Genomic DNA, 20034 nt, shown 5'->3' on the forward strand with positions numbered 1-20034 from the left:
AACCAAAAACACCAAAGTAACACTGTTCCCAATGCATTCCCAAAGCCTTCAGTCCAGGGGAGAGCTTACATGGGTCAAACTCAAATCTGTTTAGCAATATGGTGAAAAACGGTTTTGCCACACATTCCTCCCGCTCACCAGTAACTGGAAGACCCAGGGGGCAAGCACAGCTCCAGTCCTGCTCCTCACCCAGTGCTGTACAGGCCTGTGGCAGCTTACACCTCTGAGCGCTGGCCACGCAGAGGTGCGGTGGAAGGCATCTGATCATCGGGCTTCACCTACTAGCCCAGTACATGCCCTATGTCTTTCACAGAAAAAAAAAAATTGGTAGAGGGGAATAAATAGTTCTTTGCACCAAATCCCATTTGTGGGCTGCTAGTTGAGCTAGACGTTGGGTTAGACGTCTGGGCTAGACATTGGCTGCGCTGGCACTGCAGGACAGATATGTCCCACTGCCTGGGGCCAGGCATCCATCAGTGCCCTGACCGCGCTCTGCTCCCCAGCTCACCCAGCTTCCTTTGGATCTCCAGTCCGTAAACAGATGCATTACAATAAATTCAACCATAGCGTCCACCTGCTCCAAAGCAGACGCACAAACGATGAGGACAAAGCACACTTGCTATTACAGCAAAGGACTATTCTGTACTATTGTCTACTGCCCTAGAAAACAAAATATAACTTGTCTATGTCAAAATATAACATCTCTTAACATGAATTTTAATTTCTTAAAATCGTAAGACATCAAAACCAAGACAGAACATCAATATGAGAAATAGACATTAAAAGATCAATTGTTCTTATCTTTATTTTTACACAACTTCTTTAATTGAAATTCAGCAATATATCTATCAGAAATCAAATTACATCGTTAGAACAATGCAGTGCCGGTTCACAAGATTTGCCATTCTATCATCCTGTCAAAAATGTACCAAGCTCTCCTAAAATAAAGTTTAAGATAGATAACAACGTATGGAAGAACCAATGACAACACATCTTTTAAGGATATTTTTTCATTTCAGTTTAACAGATTACGTATCACAGATTTATTTGGGTGGCATTGTTAATGACTACGTAACTTCTGAATTTCAACCACAGAGAACCATCAAGCATGACTTCAGTCTCTGGGGTTCACTTTTACCTAGAGATCTGTTTCAAGCACTTCTAAGTTTGACAGAGAGTACAGAATGGCAAACATTTTATTCCATTAAAGATGACTTAAGCTATAGAAGTGCAAAATCTCTATAATACTAATATAAATGCTTGTATGTGCATCTTTGTGTGTCTTTTTTCCAGTTTTTTGGGGGCAGAAAAGCAATGGGATCATTTGTATTCTACAGCGCTTATGAGAAAAATACAAAACAGATCTCTTCATCTTTGCTGAACTGCTTGTTATATCCACTATATGAGCAGCTTTAAAAATCAATGGGTTTGAGAAATATCTTATTTTACAGAACCAGGTGCAGTAATTTTTTATTTCATCAGGTGGGTGTAGAATTTTCCTGGGAAAGTTCTGCCACTATTACTGTCAAAATTATCATACCTTTTTGAAAGATCTTTAGGATCCTATCTTCTCTCAAAAATGCTGCCTACAAGCAATCTAATCACAAGTGAAAAACAAACAAAAAAGTTCCATTACTCAGGAAAAAGGAGACCTTTGGCAAGTAACATAGTAACATGTGCCAGTGATATATCACTGGCCAGAAAGCTTTAATCAACAAATGGAATATGCTAAATAGCACAGGGGGTCATGAGAACTTCAACTAACAGTTCAGTTCTCAGAATGACAACATTTGAAGGTGGAAAAAAAAAGACAAAAACAAATAAAACAAGTGCTCATTCATACTGCAATTAAATCCATTACACCCTGTTGCATGTTTTCTACTAGACTACTAAATAAATTCAAGTGAAGCACTGTTATATCAATTTAGCTAATGCATCCTAAAACTGTAATGCTGTGAAAGACATCAGGAAACAAATCTTTCTGATATCATGGAATTGATCTTCAACAGAAAAATCTATACAAACTTGCTTGCTTAATTTATTCCTACTTATACTTGTTATTACATATTAATAGTGTATATTTGTGCAAATAAATGCACAAAAAACACACAAAAAACAATAAAATTAATGATGTAGACAGCATTCACATCCAGTATCATATGGGTTTCTAAGCCACTGCTAACTGCCATGAAGGTTTTTCCATCAGAGTTATGTTAAATACTGTCTAGCACATTAGCTCTCATTTCAGTCATATATGTAATCTATATGGCTGATTTGTGTGTCATAATATAAAATCAGATAAACTAAACTAAAGCATATTAAACACATTGTTGAAATGTAAACACACAAACAATATCACATCTGCATAGCTAAATTTATATATAAACTGAACAAATCATTAAGCCAAAACCAATACAACATGATTTTCAATTCTTTGCTATTTGTACTATGGGACATGTTACACTTGGACTGAAAACAAGTGATTAGACATACCAAAGGATATTAATGTCTGCCAGTGATCACGCATCTTGACAGTACTCAGCTAGTGCTTATAGTTTTGCACTGTTTAGTGTGTGAATGCTAAATTATGACTTTCTTGCTTTTATCATTAAAAATAATTATGCTTAAATATCAGAAACTTTGGGAAATTTTTCAGCTTTGCTAACATTTGAAAGTTATACTGTAAGTTAAATCTTTTCTCCGTGTTCTCTACACAAAAAAGCAAATATCACAAGGATAGATCTAATTAAATTACAGTTTGTATTTCAAAAATAAAGTATTGGAATTACTATAAGCATCAGAATTATCATAAGCATTGGAATAATGCACCTTCAAAAGTACACCCTTTCAATAAAACACACAGGTAATGTTATAATCATACTAGAATATAAAACACCCAAGGCTTTGTACCGTGAAAAAAATTCATAAGACCTCTAAAAATTCTATCAAAGACCTGTTTCTGAATGCCATGAGGCAAAAATCAGACAGGTATTTCTGCTGCTACTGAAGCATAAGCTTAAATATTACATGCACTTAATCCCATTAAATACATGAATACCCTTTTCTGGTAAAATCAGGAACAGGTTGATAAACCTTTCAAAAAAACAAATTTAAAAAAAGTTCTGGAAAATGAAGCAACTTTTTAAGAACCTTCCAAAGTCTTACCAGATTTTATTAATGAGGTAAATCTTTAAAATCTCATGCAGAAAAATGTATCAAAACCAAAAAGAAACAAATTTTCAGTGTTCGTGCCTTTGCTGGCAAAGAGAAGCAGAGTTGTACTCAATATGGTACTTACAGTACATCACTGAATATCACACAAGGACAAAAAAAATCCAGATCATTTAAGAAAATGGACATTTCATGATCTCTTAATTAAAAGTAATGCAACTACCCCCCCCCCCACTAAAGGAAACTATTTCTTTAAAAGTAGGTTAAAACAATGTCACTGCTGATGTCAGATTGGGGGAGTGGTTGGTAGCTAGAGGCTGGATCTCAGCAGGACCTCTGCAAGATGGAGAAACGGGCCGGCGGGACCTCATGAAGTTCAGCAAAGGCAAACACAAAGCCCTGTGCCGGGGCTGGAGTAACCCCCACAGCGGTGCAGGGGGGCCAGCCAGCCAAAAAGCAGCTTTTGCAGGCAAGAACTGGGGGTGCTGCTGGACAGGCTGAGCACAGGGTGGCTGCATGCTCTTGCGGCTGCATCCTGGGCTGTAAGACTGTGGCCAGCAGGTCAAGAGAAGTGATTATCCCCCTCTTTTCGGCACTGATTAGAGCAGTTTTGGCTTCCCAGTACAAAAAGAGAGACATTGACATACTGGAGAGAGTCCAATGGAGGGCCACCTTGCCCGATTAGGAGACTGAGGCACACAACGCAGAAGGACAGGCTGAGAAGGCTCGGTAGTTTGGTGGAAACAGACACTTCTTGGAGGCACAGATGGATAGGACATGAAGCAACATGCATAAGTTGCGGAAGGAAAAATTCATATTAGATACTAGGGTTCTGTCACCACCATCAGGGTGATTAAATATTGAAACTGGCTGACCAGAAAGCTTGTAGAGTCTCCATCCTTGGAGATATTCAGAATGTGGCAGGACAATGCCCTGTACAACCTGATCTAAGATCGCTCTGCTCTGTGTAGGGGCCTGGCCTAGATGACCTCCAGTGGTCCCTTCCAGTGGAAGTTTTTCTATGATTCTACTTTATTAATCTAGTGGCTAGAAAACCAAGACTTGTCCAAGTTAACTATCTCAAGTAAAAACATTGTAAATGCAAATCTCAGGTTACAGACAAAACTTGCATTATCCTTTGAAGAATACCAGAAGAAATTAAGATTTTTCTTCTTTAAATGTTGCAATAACAAATATATCATGCTAGAGCAAACAACTCTTTCTCCCTAAGGCAAGTGTATAAAATCAACTTTACCTCTTTTAAAGTGAAGTTTGTAATTGGTTAGTTCACATACTTAAAAGATTAGTAATAGAATGTTATCATTCAACATTTAGAAAACGTAAGTAGCAGATTTTTCAGATCTAGGATGCATGTAGCAGAGCGCTAAATGTCTGGCAATCCTTCCTGGCTAAGAAGGCAGCAAGCTTTTCCTGCTTTATTTTTCTTTCAGGAAAATACTTTTCACCTCTTCAGCGTAGAATATTCAGGATTGCTTCTGTATGGATATTACCGCCCAGCTTTGAGACCCTATTTCCTAAGGAAAAATGCTATAGGCTATACTTTTATCGGATCAGAGACAGAATAACATTAGAGCTCAGAACTTGTGAAATTTGTGTTTCTGAACACCTTTCAGATCTGCACACAAATTCCAAAGACAACAATTCCTGATTTAGAGAAAGTTATATAGATCTGGTGGTAGATGAGAATCTGATAACATAAGAGAAAGAGAATCTAACAGTAAAATAGCACTGTCACTTGACAGCAGAGGAGTCAGAGCTCTGTCTACATTAATAATTTAAAACAGTGCCAGGGAATGTTTCCAGGTACTAGACCTCAATCATCCACCCTGTTAATTTGTTACAATGGTCCTTGGCATAGTTTTTGATTAAGGCTAACTAGCACTCTCCTCTCAACAATTCTCAGGCACAATCTGCGAGTCGGCATGGATCAGGGACCACTCCCAACAAGCGATTTGGATGTGGCCACCCTGTTTTGGAAGGTAAAAGTTTAATAATTCCATTGCCAGCTGTAAAGCAAGCCCAGACACATTTAACTTAACTTGCAAATATAGCTGTAGAATGACAGTGCTGAGGCCAAACAGTCAAATCAACAGATTCCACTATAGGCTCTGCAACAGGTACATTCCCAGCTTAAATGTTTATTTCACTTATTGCTTGTTTCTATTTTCCTTGTCTTTCCTGGTCTATCTAGTTTTCAGTCAGATTCTTCAGTGACACTTACAAATAGTTCATATAAAAGCTATTGCCTAAAACTGCATTGTATTGAATATAACAAAAATGTATTTATTTACTTATTAAACAAGATACATATTTGTTTTTTATATAGAAATTTTCAGTTCTGCCTGGCAATGAGTACTGTACCAGTATTTCTTACACTGTGTTCTGTGTGTTTACTTTACAAACAGAAGAAATACCTTCCAAGTACAAACGACAATGTGACAGCGGAATTTCTCAAATTTGTTGCTCTATTAGAGTATTGTTTCAAAAAGCACTTGGTGGTCTTCAGAAAGACCAGTCATTCTGAAATGAATCCTACTTTCAATAAAGGAGTTTGAAAGTTTGATGTATATCAATATAGCAAAGCCAAAATGAACAGCAAGAAAACTATAAAGCATTTAACAAACCCCTCCATACTTCTGCTGTTATGTCAGCCAGCGCTGTTAAAGACTGCGGTGCATTAGAAAGTTGATTATTTTGTCCAATGCACTTTGTACTAAAAGTACAGCAATTTCAACAGCCTGTTTTCCTTCTTACTAACCTAAAAGTGAATCTCAGTTTCCTCCAGGAAATATTCCTTAATCCAGACAGCCAACATTTGTTACGTTTCATTTTGCTCCTTTAAAATTCACTCACAACCTGCCTATTGGCATCGCCACTCAACTGGCCATCTTCCAACCTAAAGGATTAACAGCTTTCTCAGTGATAGACAGCTCTGTCATAGTAAATTCAGAAAAATGTCAACATTTTCAATTTTGTTGTTACTGATCTTACCAATGAGGTGGCCTAAAAAAAATACTCTGAAATACCTACGTACAGGAGGCAACACGATGCTGTTACTGTCCACAATGGCAGCTGGTTGTGCTGCCATTCAGAGGGACCTCGACAGGCTGAGACCTAGGCTGGCAGGAACCTTACAAAGGGTCATCAGCTATTCAGCTAAAATACTGCTCAACACAGCTATCAGAAAATACTGAAGAACAAAAGCAGCTTATTCTACGTACTGCCATTTTCACTACCTTGGGTTCAACGTGCCAGCAGGAAACAAAACAACACCTTAAGCAGCTCCATTTTAAAAGATACATATTTAATATTTTACAGTGAAGGTATATTCTTATCTTGATATATTCTTATCAAGAAAAAGACAATACCAGGTAAAATGTCATCAACATTTCTTAGAAACAAGGTTTATCACAAATATTTTCCTTTATCAGTTAATTTGGGGATATTAGTCTCCTGCTTAGCAGTGGCACCTGCAGGCAGATTTGCCAATCAAAAGCCAGTGTTCCCATTATTCATCAGGAACTTTCACTTCCCTCTTGACTGACAGCATGGCGATGTTTTTCTTCAGAACGTAACTTCTTTCCATTATAATGATGGTACTGTATTGCCAGCATGACGTTGCGCTATCTATGAAACTTCTTTTCACTAGCAGGTCAGCAACAAAACCAGTGGAAAAAATACAGCTATATGAGATCTCATCTTTGTAACCTACTAAGGACATGATACCCATTTGTTATTTAATTAAAACTCTTAATATCATGGCTCTCTTAAATAAATTCTTAAAATGATTTACTGTAATTGATGTTAAAAAGCTTTGCAGTAGGTTTCACTATAAACAATCAATTGAATTTCAAAATTCGAGAGGGTAAGAAAACCAAATGGATACCATATTTTGCTGTACACCTTAAAATGAGTTCTAAGTGTAAAATCAAATTTAAACTACTGTAAATGAAGTACATACAAAGAGTGAGAGAAGCCATTTCAACATAAACCAGAACATTCTTAATTTTAAAGCAACCTGCTTGTGCCACAGCCTAAAGCTGATCTGTACTCTCCACATGAGGCTATTCTTATAATCCACAGTTCTGTAACTATGACAGACCTTTGGGGATAAAATTTCCCTTGTGGATGACTGACACATGGCAGTATTCATTTTAAAAGGGACAGAATGAATAGGAAGAGATTCAGTTTAAATGTTTCAGCTACTTCCAAGAACTAAAAGTAGGAATAAATAGTTTATTTTTTATTGTATTAAGAAAGTCCTACTCTTCAACAGCACCATCCAATACCAACATACTCTGCAACAACACCTAAAATTTGGCATTATTAAAAAATCTTTTATCATTTTGCTGACAAAAATGCCCATATTTGGCTACATCTATATGCTTTATTCTTTTTAAAGTTTTGTGTCTAAATACTGCAATTCCATCTCCTCCAAGCTGTCGACTTCTGTGGCTGAGCAGAGTTTTGTAATGACTCTTCTCAGCTGCCAAATTACTAGGACAAAACAAGAGCAGAAAGCTACTGTGTCAGTTATCTCCCGCCTGATACCACAGTAGCAAAGGTGTGCTTTTTAATGTCACTAAAGTATGACATCTGACACCCAATCTGCAGCTAAAGAATTGGCTGGTTATCTAATTACTAAAACTTAATTTGAAAGATCAACAATCCTTCAACTGTTAGACTTTAAAATTAAGGGAGGTTGTTGTTGGTAAACACAAACCAGACTCACAGATAAATCCTTTATACAGGCTTAATTGTGCCCTGGCGTCTTCATACCTCCCAGAGGGAGGACTTGTCACAGCAGGACCTCTGTCATGGGGATCTGGTCACAGCATGTCTCAACTCCTTTCTACCCTGGAGACACCGGAGGCTCCAAGTGGAAACCAGGGAGCTGCAGTGCACATGGATGTCATCTCCATATGGACTCCAAGGTGTAGCCTAGGCATGTTGGTGATGGAGGCGCTATGGGTCAGCCATTGAGCCAAAAGCATTTGTTGGAAAATTTATATTACTGAACTAGATTATAAGATGAACGCTTGCAGAGAAAGACACTCATGAGGGGAAAAAAAACCCTACACAGTATGTCAGAAATATGCATCTGTTAAGGACTACAGGAAGAAGAAAGTAGCTGTCTTAATAAATGTCCCAGGGAAAAGCTTAAAGAGGAAAGAAGAAAACACATTATGTTGGACTGCCTAAACAAGACAATGAGCAGAACACTTTGAATAACTCCCAGAACTAGCCAATGGGTGACCTGGAGGAAAAAGGGACTTTTATCACATCAATATCTGCTGGAAAAATGTACAGTTAGGCACTGGCAGTCTATTAAGCTCCTAGAATGCGATCAGGAAAATTGGGTTTTAGAAATACAGTTGAGGCTAGTGCAGGATGCCTATTTTAGACTGGTTCTCACTAGCAGGCTTGACTCAACCACAAATCTAACTGTGAAAAGTAATTTCACTGAAAATCATCACAGAATGAGCAGTCATCATTCTTGAGAAGGGAGGATGAGAGAGCAACTGAAAAACAGTAATGAGCTTCAGAAAAGCAAACTTCAGCATGACCAGGGAACTGGAAGGTAGAGTGTCAGGGAAACACTTGGGGGGACAAGACAGAGTTGGAAGTTCCCTTTTCCCTGACAGGGGATCAGGGAGCTAGCTACATTAAATACTGAAAAGCAAACTACCCCAATGTCAATTAAAAACAGAAAGTACAGTARAAGACCATAATGGCTACATCAAGAAGAAACCACAGTAAAGTTTTCAAATTAAAAAGCCTTCTCAAAACCTGCAGTAGTAGTTTAATGAATTTCAGCATACATTTTAAGATATAATTTAATGAGAATTGAATCTGTGAAAATTCTAACTCAATTATATTTGAAAATTTGTAAGTCCTACTTTTTTCTAGTATAGGAACAGGCCCGCTGAACATAAGCATTTGCTGCCACCATGTGTACACTTCAAAAACTGCAGTCTTACTAAGGATATTCACTTTCATGTACCATCAAAGTCAGAAATCAGCTTTCGGACTACATATGAGGGTGTTACAGACTTAGTTAGTAGAGGACTGAGTTTGAAAGATTGCCAATGTAATATGAAGTCTTTTGCCAATACACAGATTGCAGAGTTGATATCACTATACACTGAACGGTACACAAACTTGATTGACTTACATAGACCATACACATTCTCCATGCAATGGTAAATAGCAAGACACCAATTATGACTATAAGCTAAATGATATCTGGTRACCTGCAGAAAATAAACCAATAGCTCTGGTCCATGCTATTCAGATATTAATACCATCAACACAATTCAATACTTTCAATTACAACTTCTTCAAAGAAGCAATGGTGATGTGGACTTGTCTTCTCACCCTTCCACCAGGCTTATTCTGGTTCAGATTCAGAAAAAGAAAAAAAGTGATAATGCTGCAGTGACCCAGTCATCTGTTAGAGCATAACTTCTCCTCTAAATTATAGTGGCAGCTATAGAATAATTCAGGAAGATGAAAAAAGGCATGAAACTAGTGTATCAATTTTATGTTACTCAAATTCCCTTGTAGCAAAGGAACTTACACAGTAAAGATCAGTTGTTAGCCATTCTGGAAAGGTGGGCCAAGATCAATTTAAAAGGTATTCCACTGATTTAGCTACTTACTGCCAGGGTGGGGAGTGTTTTACAGATTTTCTGCTCAGTCTATTCCAAGTACTGAGTTGCAGCATAAACAGCAAGATATCAATTAGAAGATCTATGGCTGTAGATACATTCATGCAGCTTCTCTCTTAAAACAAAACTTTTGGCATTATGAAAGCCAGCTAAAACAAAATAAAGAGGCTACTAAATATAAGATTATGAAGTCGATACCTGGAGGTTCATCTTGCGAAAATATATTTGATTAGCTGAATCCAATATTACAGTGAACTGTATAAAAGAACCTTGATCCTTTCATGGGTCCATACACATCAATGTGTCATAAGTACTGCTCTATATTTAAATGCAAAATACAAATTCGGGACCTTAAAAATTCTGTAAATTGTATAATGGCACTTGTGCAGATACTTAATTATGATGCTTTTTTTATAAAAAATTCTGAATCTATTATTAAGAAGTGCTCCAGATTCCATTTTAACTCACAGAAAATATCAATTTTGTGTCTACACAGGACAGAAAAGCACATCCATACAGTATATGCAATTACAGCACTCATAATATTATTGCAGTAATTACAAAATATGGTACTTGACAGCACTTGTGGAAAGTTGGCAGTTTATAGTGTTGATACTGGAAATGCACTGAAAACACAGTAAAACCTACCATGCTTACAAAACACTACAAGCTGGCAATATTTACAGGAGTAACTAATGCTAGAAGGAAGGTGTCATTAAAACACAAACAAGTAGAAATCCTTGTAAATTTGCAATTCCAATTTATACTCAGTTTGTCTGACCCACTACATCATCTTAAAATACAAGAAAGTCCAAAAGATTTGTGGATCAGTTATCTAGATATTATCTTCATCTGAAAAGAAAACCTTACCAGGTTAGATAAGTTCTACTGTAATACACTTGAATAATAAAAATACTTAGTGTTAGAACATCAAAATGGGAACAAATCAAACAGAAAGCCTGCCTCCTCCTCCTCTTTCCTTAAATCAAAGAGGAAACAAGAAATCTAACAAGACTTCTGCTTTCATACATACAACTTAAAGACAACTTTTATAAATATTGACCTTTATTTCCTATCGATCCATATCCAGTTAAATTTTGAAAAGGTTGTCAAGGAATGCAGAAAAAGCAGAAACAGGTTAATTTGCAGCAAATGAGAAGATAATCTGCTATGTTCCAGGAGTGCTCAGGAATCTGAATGTACACCACCAAAAAATCTGATTCTTGATCATTATGGATATATTTTTAAAAAGCTTGAGGCCCTTAGAATTATGTGCAATTGTGTATATAACTTATGCACACAGGCTTTTGATTTACTGAGTTTCAAACATGTACAAAAGTACTAAGATATGTTATAGATAGCATGGTTATGCATATGCTGCATCTCCTGTGGTCTGGACAGAATTTTATACCACCACTAGATGGAAACCTGAATTACCTTTTAAAATGACAATTCTGTAAATGTTCCATTGCTGGTTGCGTTTCTACAGTGGCTGATTATTTATTTCTATTTTCTTAGTTAGAGATATGTYGGCTGTTACAAACCTGCATTCATTAGAAAAGTATCAATTAGCAGGCATACACAGAACAACCTGTAACGTCTTAGAATCTTAAAACTTTAAGATAACAGGCCCTGCTGATTTCCCAAGCAAGTGCTATTGAATGCAAGGAATAAAGTGTTCCGCATATTAGAGATTTACCCCACTTCTACAGCAATTTAAACCTTTAAATCTGTGTTATAGCTAATAAAAATTGCTGTACTCCCACAACAAATTTCAGTTTGGGTTTAATTAATATTACATTTTAAATATCAAAGAATTGTTATATATTTTATAAATATATGTAACAATCAAATCATCTGAAACTTATAAGCTTATTTGCACACCACATATTTATATAAAAGTTCCATCAGTTCAATGGAATTTACCCTGCAATTTATTATACTCTGAGGTGACTAGCATACAGAAGTGGCTGCCATTACTGACCAATGTGACCCCAATGACTCAGAAATTCTTCCCTGTTGCATCAAAACAGTTGGAAATAAAAATTTCTGCTAGCAGACAGGCACAGCGATCAGGACAGCCATCTGACTAGCTACATGCATACATATAAACAATAATATATAGACAACTGATATAGCAACAGTATAGAAGTATTAAGAATACTGATGACACAGCTTATACAATTTTGAATTTGGAAAATAAGAGTAAAGGTCTCAAACATGAAATCTCCCTTTTGCCTTTATGTCTTATTTTCCGTTAACTCTAGACCACACCGTTATTGACTGAAATAGTACACACACACACACACAAAAAATAAAAAGCAGTGCATTTACATATAACAAAGTTAAACAAAAGAAGTTAATCAAATGCTATTCCACACCAACATGGACACAGAAATAAACAACTTACTGGCCTTACTAGCAGGCAGGCCAGTCTAAAAGAAAGGGGCTCCATTCTCCAAATGAGAAGCACGGAATGCCCCTTCCCATGCCAGCTGTGTACCACATGCTAGTGGTATCCAACAGGTTACCCCAAGTCTCCCTGCATGACAAAACTCCCAGGCTGTATGGATTCCCAATGGAAAAGAAGCAGGCCTTAACTCTACACTTGAAGGAGAACTGAAAGGATGGAAGTGAAGCCACAGTATTAAGATGAGGTGTTAGTGTGAAATTTTGTTGTAGGGACCTTTTGGTCAACCATTGCTTTTGTTTTTTTGGTCAAAGTGATGATCGCACATGAATGTTGTTTCAGGAAACTTAGCAAATCATGCGCATACCAAGGCAAAAATGCCACCGCACGCAGGTGGATTCCAAAGCTTAAGCCAAAGCCAGCACCACCGACGCCAGGTCAGAGCAGCAGGCAGCGTCCTGCTCCTGGTCAAACCTCAGTGCCACATGCTCTCTCGTTTATCAGCCACAACTACAAGGCACTCAGAAAAGGGAGAAATTATTTCCTGTCTTTTGAGAAGTATCAAAGAAAATCAAGGAAATTGTCTCCAATTTAGTCTTTACAAATTAATACCCAGTGAACACTCTAAGCGAGGGCTAAATACATGTCTCAATAGGAATTTACTCTTAACATGAAGGTTTTCATTCAGATAGCCATAAAATCACTAAAAGCAAATTCCAAAGTATCCAGTAATGTTATAATGAAATACTGCTCCTGAATCCTATTTCACAGTTTTTATTAAAGCCATAAAATGACAAAACCCTTAAAATCGTATTTCATTTTCAAAATGTGTTTCCTTGTCAGGCAAAGAAAAAAATCACTTATATAATGTACTTCACTGAAACTTAGAGCAGAAAACAGAAAGTTAGCAGCAGTTCTAGACTTATTCAACCTATATATTTGCTGGAAGACAGTCCACAAGGCAATCCAAATGTCCCATTCCTGGGCCAGTTTGATTCCAGTAGCATTATGTCCTGGGAAATATTATGAGAACATCCCACAATCATCACAGTGAACTAGACACTGCAAGCAACATAGGCAGTTTAAAACAAATTTGATTAATGATAATTATTTTTTATCAAATCTGATATGATACCGATTAGAAAAAATAGCGATTCTGGAGCAACTAAGGTTAAGTGGCCACATCCCCCAGGCAGAAATAGAAGTAAGTTCCACCTGAATTTTGCCAAAATACACATAGATTTGTTATCAGGAATGAACGATGATCACCATTCTGAGCATACAACAGCAGATGCCAGCTCCCAAATCAGTCTCAGTTAATTTGAAAGCCTACAAAAAGGCTTCCAAAGTCAAGAGAGGCCAAAACATTTCAACTGCAAACTTCAATCTATTAGATGCGAGCAAATGTCATGTAATTCTGCAGAATGATTCTGCCTCAACTCTAGATGGTCCAGACCTTCCTACCTACAGGGTTAGTCTTTTTAAACAAGGTAAGTATGAAAGGACAGGCTTCAAAAATTAAAGGGAGAACAATTCAATTATATAATGTAATACAAATGATTATTTAAATTACTTAGCTGAATATTCTACGTTATATCATGTGTAACCTGGAGCAAAGTAATCAATAGTATCTCAACATTACCTGTGCTTAAGTAAAGCATTCTCATCAGTTACCATATGATTTAGAAGATGGTTGGACTAATTTACTTATATCTGTCAACATTAATTGAATAGCATTCCAAGGTAATAATCACTATCAATCTAATTATATCAGCCTCTTCTTGTTAACAAGCACCAATTATTTTAATTAAAATATTAAATATTTAGAAAATAGAAAGGAACATATATTAATAATTGATATACTTAATTTGAATCTACCTGAACAACTATAATTCCTGAAAAAAGCTTGCTTTGTCTCTCCTTTTAATATCTCCCAGTGGGTTTCAATATGCAAACCATTACTCTAACATCAATGCTACAAAAAAGCAAATTTTATATTGTTCTATTTTTATATAAATTTAAAATGTACTTGCAGACTGTATCAGTCTCATTCACTTAAGTACTCTTTGAAGCAAGAATAGTCACAGGATAGCCTCCTTATTTTGTAAATTCAAACATGACAGTTTAGATTTCCCATAAAATGACATTAGCCACCTACATTTTGAGCTACATGATTGGGTCCTAACAGTAAGTCTCTCACTTCCTCTATATAGCAAACTAGGGGATCCTTTCTCATCTCCTTTAAGTGAAAACGGTATTGCAGAAATAAGGGCAGTATAAAAGTTCTTCTAGAATCATTCACATACTAAGACAATACTATTGGGGAGTCTTTCACCTTTTTTTCCATTTCTGTTTAAAATCTTACAAATCTCCCTTTAGTGTTCCACTTCTATTTTTGTGCACTATCAGTGTATTCAAAGTGACCGTATCCTTATCTGAGAACTAGATTGTATATTCAGGTTCTATACCGAGATTTGGACTCATCCCAACAGCAATGTAACACAATCTAATATTAAAGGACTACAGCAGTATTAGCAGTTACAGTTGCTAGAATGCCCTGTAAAATTAAGATTCTTCTAACAGTTCTTTTTAAAGTTTTTAAAGAGTAAAATCTTGTTTCAGGATTTTACTGTTAACATTTCAACATGCGTTTCACAAGATATAAGGGAATTTGCATGGCTTGATTTTCTTGATTAACAATCAATGTGCCCAGGTCCCTTCAATCAGCATTATGATTTAAATAAAGTTTGGGAAAAAAAATTGCTTGGAGCAGCCCTAACTTGTGATTAAAACACCAGGACAGTTAACAGTTGGGAAAAATAACTAAACTGGAAATTAACTGAACTAACTAAAGCAGAAGCTAAATAAACTAGAAATTTTCCTAAACTAAGTAGGAATCAAATTAGAGGACAGGAAGGCACAACACAAACACAGACTATGAACCCATCCAATGACCTTCAGCACACCTACATTGTTTCATCTTTTACCAGCAACATAGCCCCTATGACAATTTCTACTTATTAAAGTATACTCAGGCATCTCCTCACGCAGAAGGTCTGACTCGACCCATAAGAGCCAGAAGAGTTTTAACAAAAGTCAAATAGTTCCAAGTTAAAACAAAACAAAAAAATCCTTATAAATTTTCATTCAAAAAGCATACGCAACGGCATATTAAGATTACACTTCATATTGAAGTCCTTGTTCAAAGTTAAGGAACATTGATGTGATCATAATATTTAATCTTAAATCTGCCCTTTGATGAATATCTATTAAGATATAATATTTTAATATAAAATCACAAATACTGTTTTTCTGTAATATGGTACATCATGCCACTTTGTAACATACAACTTGCATGGAATAGAAGACACGAGGAAAGACTCTTCCCGGACTGAAGCAGTATATTGAGAACCCTAAAGCATATGCATTAAGGCATATGCATATCTTAATGAACAAGTAAATTGGGAACAAAAACACTTCACGTGCGCAACACACCACAAAACCGTTATCAGAGCTGCAATTTTTGCATTTTTCCCCAAATAATGGTTAAACCTGAACACAGATTACAAATACCACTTTGCATTAATGTTATAGTGGTTGGGGTTGGGTGTTTTTGTTGTTTTTGCTTGTTTTAAGAAAAAATAGATAGGGAGGGAAGAAATACAGTTATGGTTCACATATATGAAGTAGAAGGTTAGAGCTTTGTGCACTGCTGTGTGATTCATACACCCTCCAAGCACTGGGCACTTCACAGGTACACTGTTGTGCTTTCCAGTATCCGCTCAGGAGCCTCCAGTCTATTTCCGATTAAAATAAAGAAACCGAACAGCAACCTATTGCCCAGGAAGGGTGCAATGAGAACTCCAAAACCAGTTAGGACATCTTTTGCAGTTATCTAATCCAAGTTTAATTCCAGAGTCCAGGCTCCTCAGTTATCTAGTTCAAGTTTTCAAGGATCTGGGAAACATAACATATTCTAAGATGTCCCACAGGCCAAAAAACATCAAAGTCTGACCTTAGAAATTCTACCTTTGAAATAGATAATTATTTTGGGGGGAGGGGGATGAAGAAGGAACACATAACAAAAGATTAAAGGAAAGAGAAAAGCAGCCACTCAGCTCAGTTAATCTCTCTCAGCATCTTCTCAGACGAGAGACATACTTGCAAGGTTCTTTATATCCACACACTCAAATGTTAAACTTAAACTAGTTTCCTTTCCTTGAACATATCATAACTAATAGCAGTAAACGTCAGATTTCAAAATTCATCAAATTCTATTCCTTGTAATCTAGTTTTTTTTCTGGTTTTGCCTGTAATCTACTTTTTTGGTTAGGAAACATTTTCACTACTTGTTCACTGCTCAGAAGTGACTAAAGATATTTCATTTCCTTAAAAATATTTTTAAAAAGGAACAAATTTTTAAAAAAATTCTAGCATCGAAAATTGTAACCTGTAACTTTTCTTTTTATCTCATGTTAAAACTGCAAGCACTGATGCAGAAACATTTTGCCAATATAAAATAAACTGCAAGTGAAAATTTTAATAGCATCAGGCATTTGAGAGGGAGATACAAAATTTCCAATTTCAGGATCTATCAGTTGGCAAGAGGCAACTGAAATATACTTAGTCCTTTTATCCAAAGGGAATACCAAGCAGTATTCTCCCCACTGATTCTTGATATTTTAGTGAAAAACTAATGGAACTGTTTTACTCCCAAGACTTTAGCTATAGCGGGTAGAAGAGATGAGTCAGACATCCGCCCATTACCCTCCTATTGCTAAATCTGAAAGCATTGTACACTACCTATTCTAACCAATTTTCAAGACAGATTTGAATACAAACTCCACAGAAAGGAAAATAATTTTGAGATAAAAAATATATATATATATATACTACCAAGCCAGTAGTTCAGGGAGCATAAAAATAGTGAAGCTTAATTATCTATAGATAGGTCTCAGTTGTTTTCAAGCTCCAATTGAGGTTTCTTCCTCTGCTGAAATATTTGTAACATTTCCCTCTCATGCAGATTTTGAGGGTTTATTAACAGGCACCTGCTACATCTCAGTCATGTGGAGAAAGCACCTAAAGAGTCTCCCTCATACGCCGATTTTCACAGAACTTGTTACAACCTGATTACTTTTGAGATGTCCACTTTTCTGTCATATCTGGTTAAAATCAGCCACTAGGTTCCCAGGGAGAGGCAGAGGGAGATAAGCAGAAGCAATGCTCGCTTAAGACTTGTTTTCTTAGGAAACATACTAAAAAAAGACAGAAGTATCACTCAAAAATGAAAAACAAGTTCATGTGGAAGCTATTTATGCATATGTAATTATTTAAGCATAATTATATAATTATCTGTATATGTAGTTATATGAATATATAATATGCATACACATGCAAAGTTATTTCATGTATATATATATATATAGTTAAATATAGTTAAGTCAAGAAAGTAAGAACCATAAAAGATGACCTCATGAGACAAACAGAATTACAAATCAGGAACTTTACCTCCGTAAAGAGTTCACCTTTCAGAAAACAGCAGGCCGGAGAAAGATATAACCACAGGAATCAGCAATGGTAAATTAGTGGTAATTAGTACCAACAGAATTAACAGACATTCACATTTTCCTTTTTCTGATACCTATCCTTAAACAATGCAAAGCCTAGTAAGCTACTGCTGATAGAGCAGATAATAGGATGGCTAGAAGAGCTGGCTAGCAGAAAGACCAGGCCACAGGAGTTGGCCAGCCGATACAGGACAACCGGAAATAAATCAGTCTTCCTTTCTGCAGTAAGTGTTGGGCCTTCCCTTGCTTACCAGTAAGTCCTGATGCAGAGTTTAAAGCAGCCTTTCCTCCTAGAGGTCAAGCCTATGTAATGATGCATGGAGAGGAAAACGTAGCTACTTTATAGGTATTTGGTGGAAATACCTATAAAATAAGCTCAGGTAAAAGCTTGATCTTGTTTCAAGAGAATACTGGTGTCCATTCTAGAATGAGAAAAACGCAGGTTGTGACAGATATAACAGACATGAAATGCAGCCAAACATTCAGGCAATCCTACTGCTGAATCATGGATTTAGCCATGCGTTTCCTCGCTACACCTTATGAACTAGTGACAGAACAGCGAGTGACCAAGGTGGACTTTCTACTTGTTTCAGTCTGCTTCAGGAGCCTTTTACAATCACACACACTAGAGAGAAGGGTCTTAACAGGGGGGAGGGAAGGTGGTTTTGCCGGGGGAGGGAGCAGACAAAACTCTGGAAACCCAGAAGGAGCTGGAAGTCCCCTTCAGTAGTTAACTGAGAGACAGATAACTTAGCAAACACAATAACGCCCGCTACTTCAGGCACGCTGATAAGCATGCTTCCCTCCTCCTCACGTACCTGTAAAGAAACAGCCCTGCGTTGCCCCCCTGCCAGCACACTGCTGGAGGCATCTGGCTGATGTGCTCCCTGCCCCACCATGGAGGGTTTTTGGTGAGAAACAAGTGGGACACCGCAAGTGAAAGTCCAAGAGCTGAACCGTAGAAACGTACTGCCAGCCGAGGAGCGGTGGTATCACGGCTACAGCACCCACAGGTGTGGGTACACCAACAGCACCCGAGGAGCGGTGGTATCATGGCTACAGCACCCACAGGTGTGGGTACACCAACAGCACCCGAGGAGCGGTGGTATCACGGCTACAGCACCCACAGGTGCTGGTGCATCCAGGGCACCTGAGGAGCGGTGGTAACACGGCTACAGCACCCACAGGTGCTGGTGCATCCAGGGCACCTGAGGAGCAGTGGTACCACAGCTACAGCACCTGAGGAGCGGCGCTACCACGTCTGCAGCACCCACAGGCGCCGGGGCACCGGCAGCGCCCGCGGAGCGGCGCTACCACGGCTGCAGCACCCAGGGCGCCCGCGGAGCGGCGCTACCACGGCTGCAGCACCCAGGGCGCCGGGGCACCGGCAGCGCCCGGGGAGCGGGCCGCAGCGAGGCGAGCGGGGCGGCCTAGCCGCGAGGGGCACAGCCAGGCGGCACCGCCCGCCCCGGAGCGCTGCTAGAGGGCCAAAACAACACGGACACGCGGCGGGACATCGCACGGGGCCTGCGCGCCCGAGCCCGCGGCAGCTGAGGCGGCACCGACGCGTCCTCCGGGGCCCTCCCGCCCGCGGCGGCGGCGGCGGGGCCGGCGGGCACTTGCCTCCCATTCCCGCAGGAAGCGCTGGGCCTCGGCGGGCCCGGCCGCCTTGTGCCTCCTGAACTCCTCCTTCACGTAGCGGTCGCCCAGCGCCCGCAGGGCGGGCGGCAGCGCCCGGTGCAGCAGCAGGATCCGCCGGTAGAGGCCCCGCGCGGCGGCGGCGGCGGGCGGCCCTAGCCCGCCCGGCATGGCGGCGGCACGGCGGCGGGGGCGGGGCCGCGCGGTGCAGCCTGGCGGAGCTTTTCGCTAAAGAAAGCAGCTGTTGGTACTTCCAAAATACATATTCACAGGGCGCGGGAACGGACTCGTCACCGGCATCCTGAGGGGCACCGCAGGTCTGCACAGCCCTGCTCAACCGGCTGGTAACGTGTCTGCCAGCGCTGCTCGCTCTGCCCCTTTCGAGGGACGCGCTGCTGGGCTCTGCTTTTATATCAGAAGTATTTCAGCAAGGAAAGGGTTACGAGCTTCAAGTTGGCTGCATCAGGTTAAGATCTCATTAGTATGTCTTAAGCATGCATTACTTACAGCGTCCCTAAATGCAGTTGCTGTTTTTTATAAAAGTTGTTTTAGA

The 20034-nt window shown here is 38.7% G+C and overlaps 1 protein-coding gene across 1 annotated transcript in view; it reads right to left on the reverse strand.

The window, feature by feature from the left end:
- SDHAF3 (succinate dehydrogenase complex assembly factor 3) overlaps nt 1–19652 on the reverse strand; it is a 34318-nt gene extending 14666 nt beyond the window's left edge. The window contains exon 1 of the mRNA XM_026072650.1: nt 19467–19652. Coding sequence (XP_025928435.1) covers nt 19467–19652 — 186 coding nt within the window. The remainder of the gene's footprint in view (nt 1–19466) is intronic.
- Nucleotides 19653–20034: the final 382 nt, after the last annotated feature.

The sequence above is a fragment of the Apteryx rowi genome, unplaced genomic scaffold, assembly GCF_003343035.1.
Source record: "Apteryx rowi isolate R43461 unplaced genomic scaffold, aptRow1 scaffold_346, whole genome shotgun sequence".
NCBI lineage: Eukaryota > Metazoa > Chordata > Aves > Apterygiformes > Apterygidae > Apteryx > Apteryx rowi.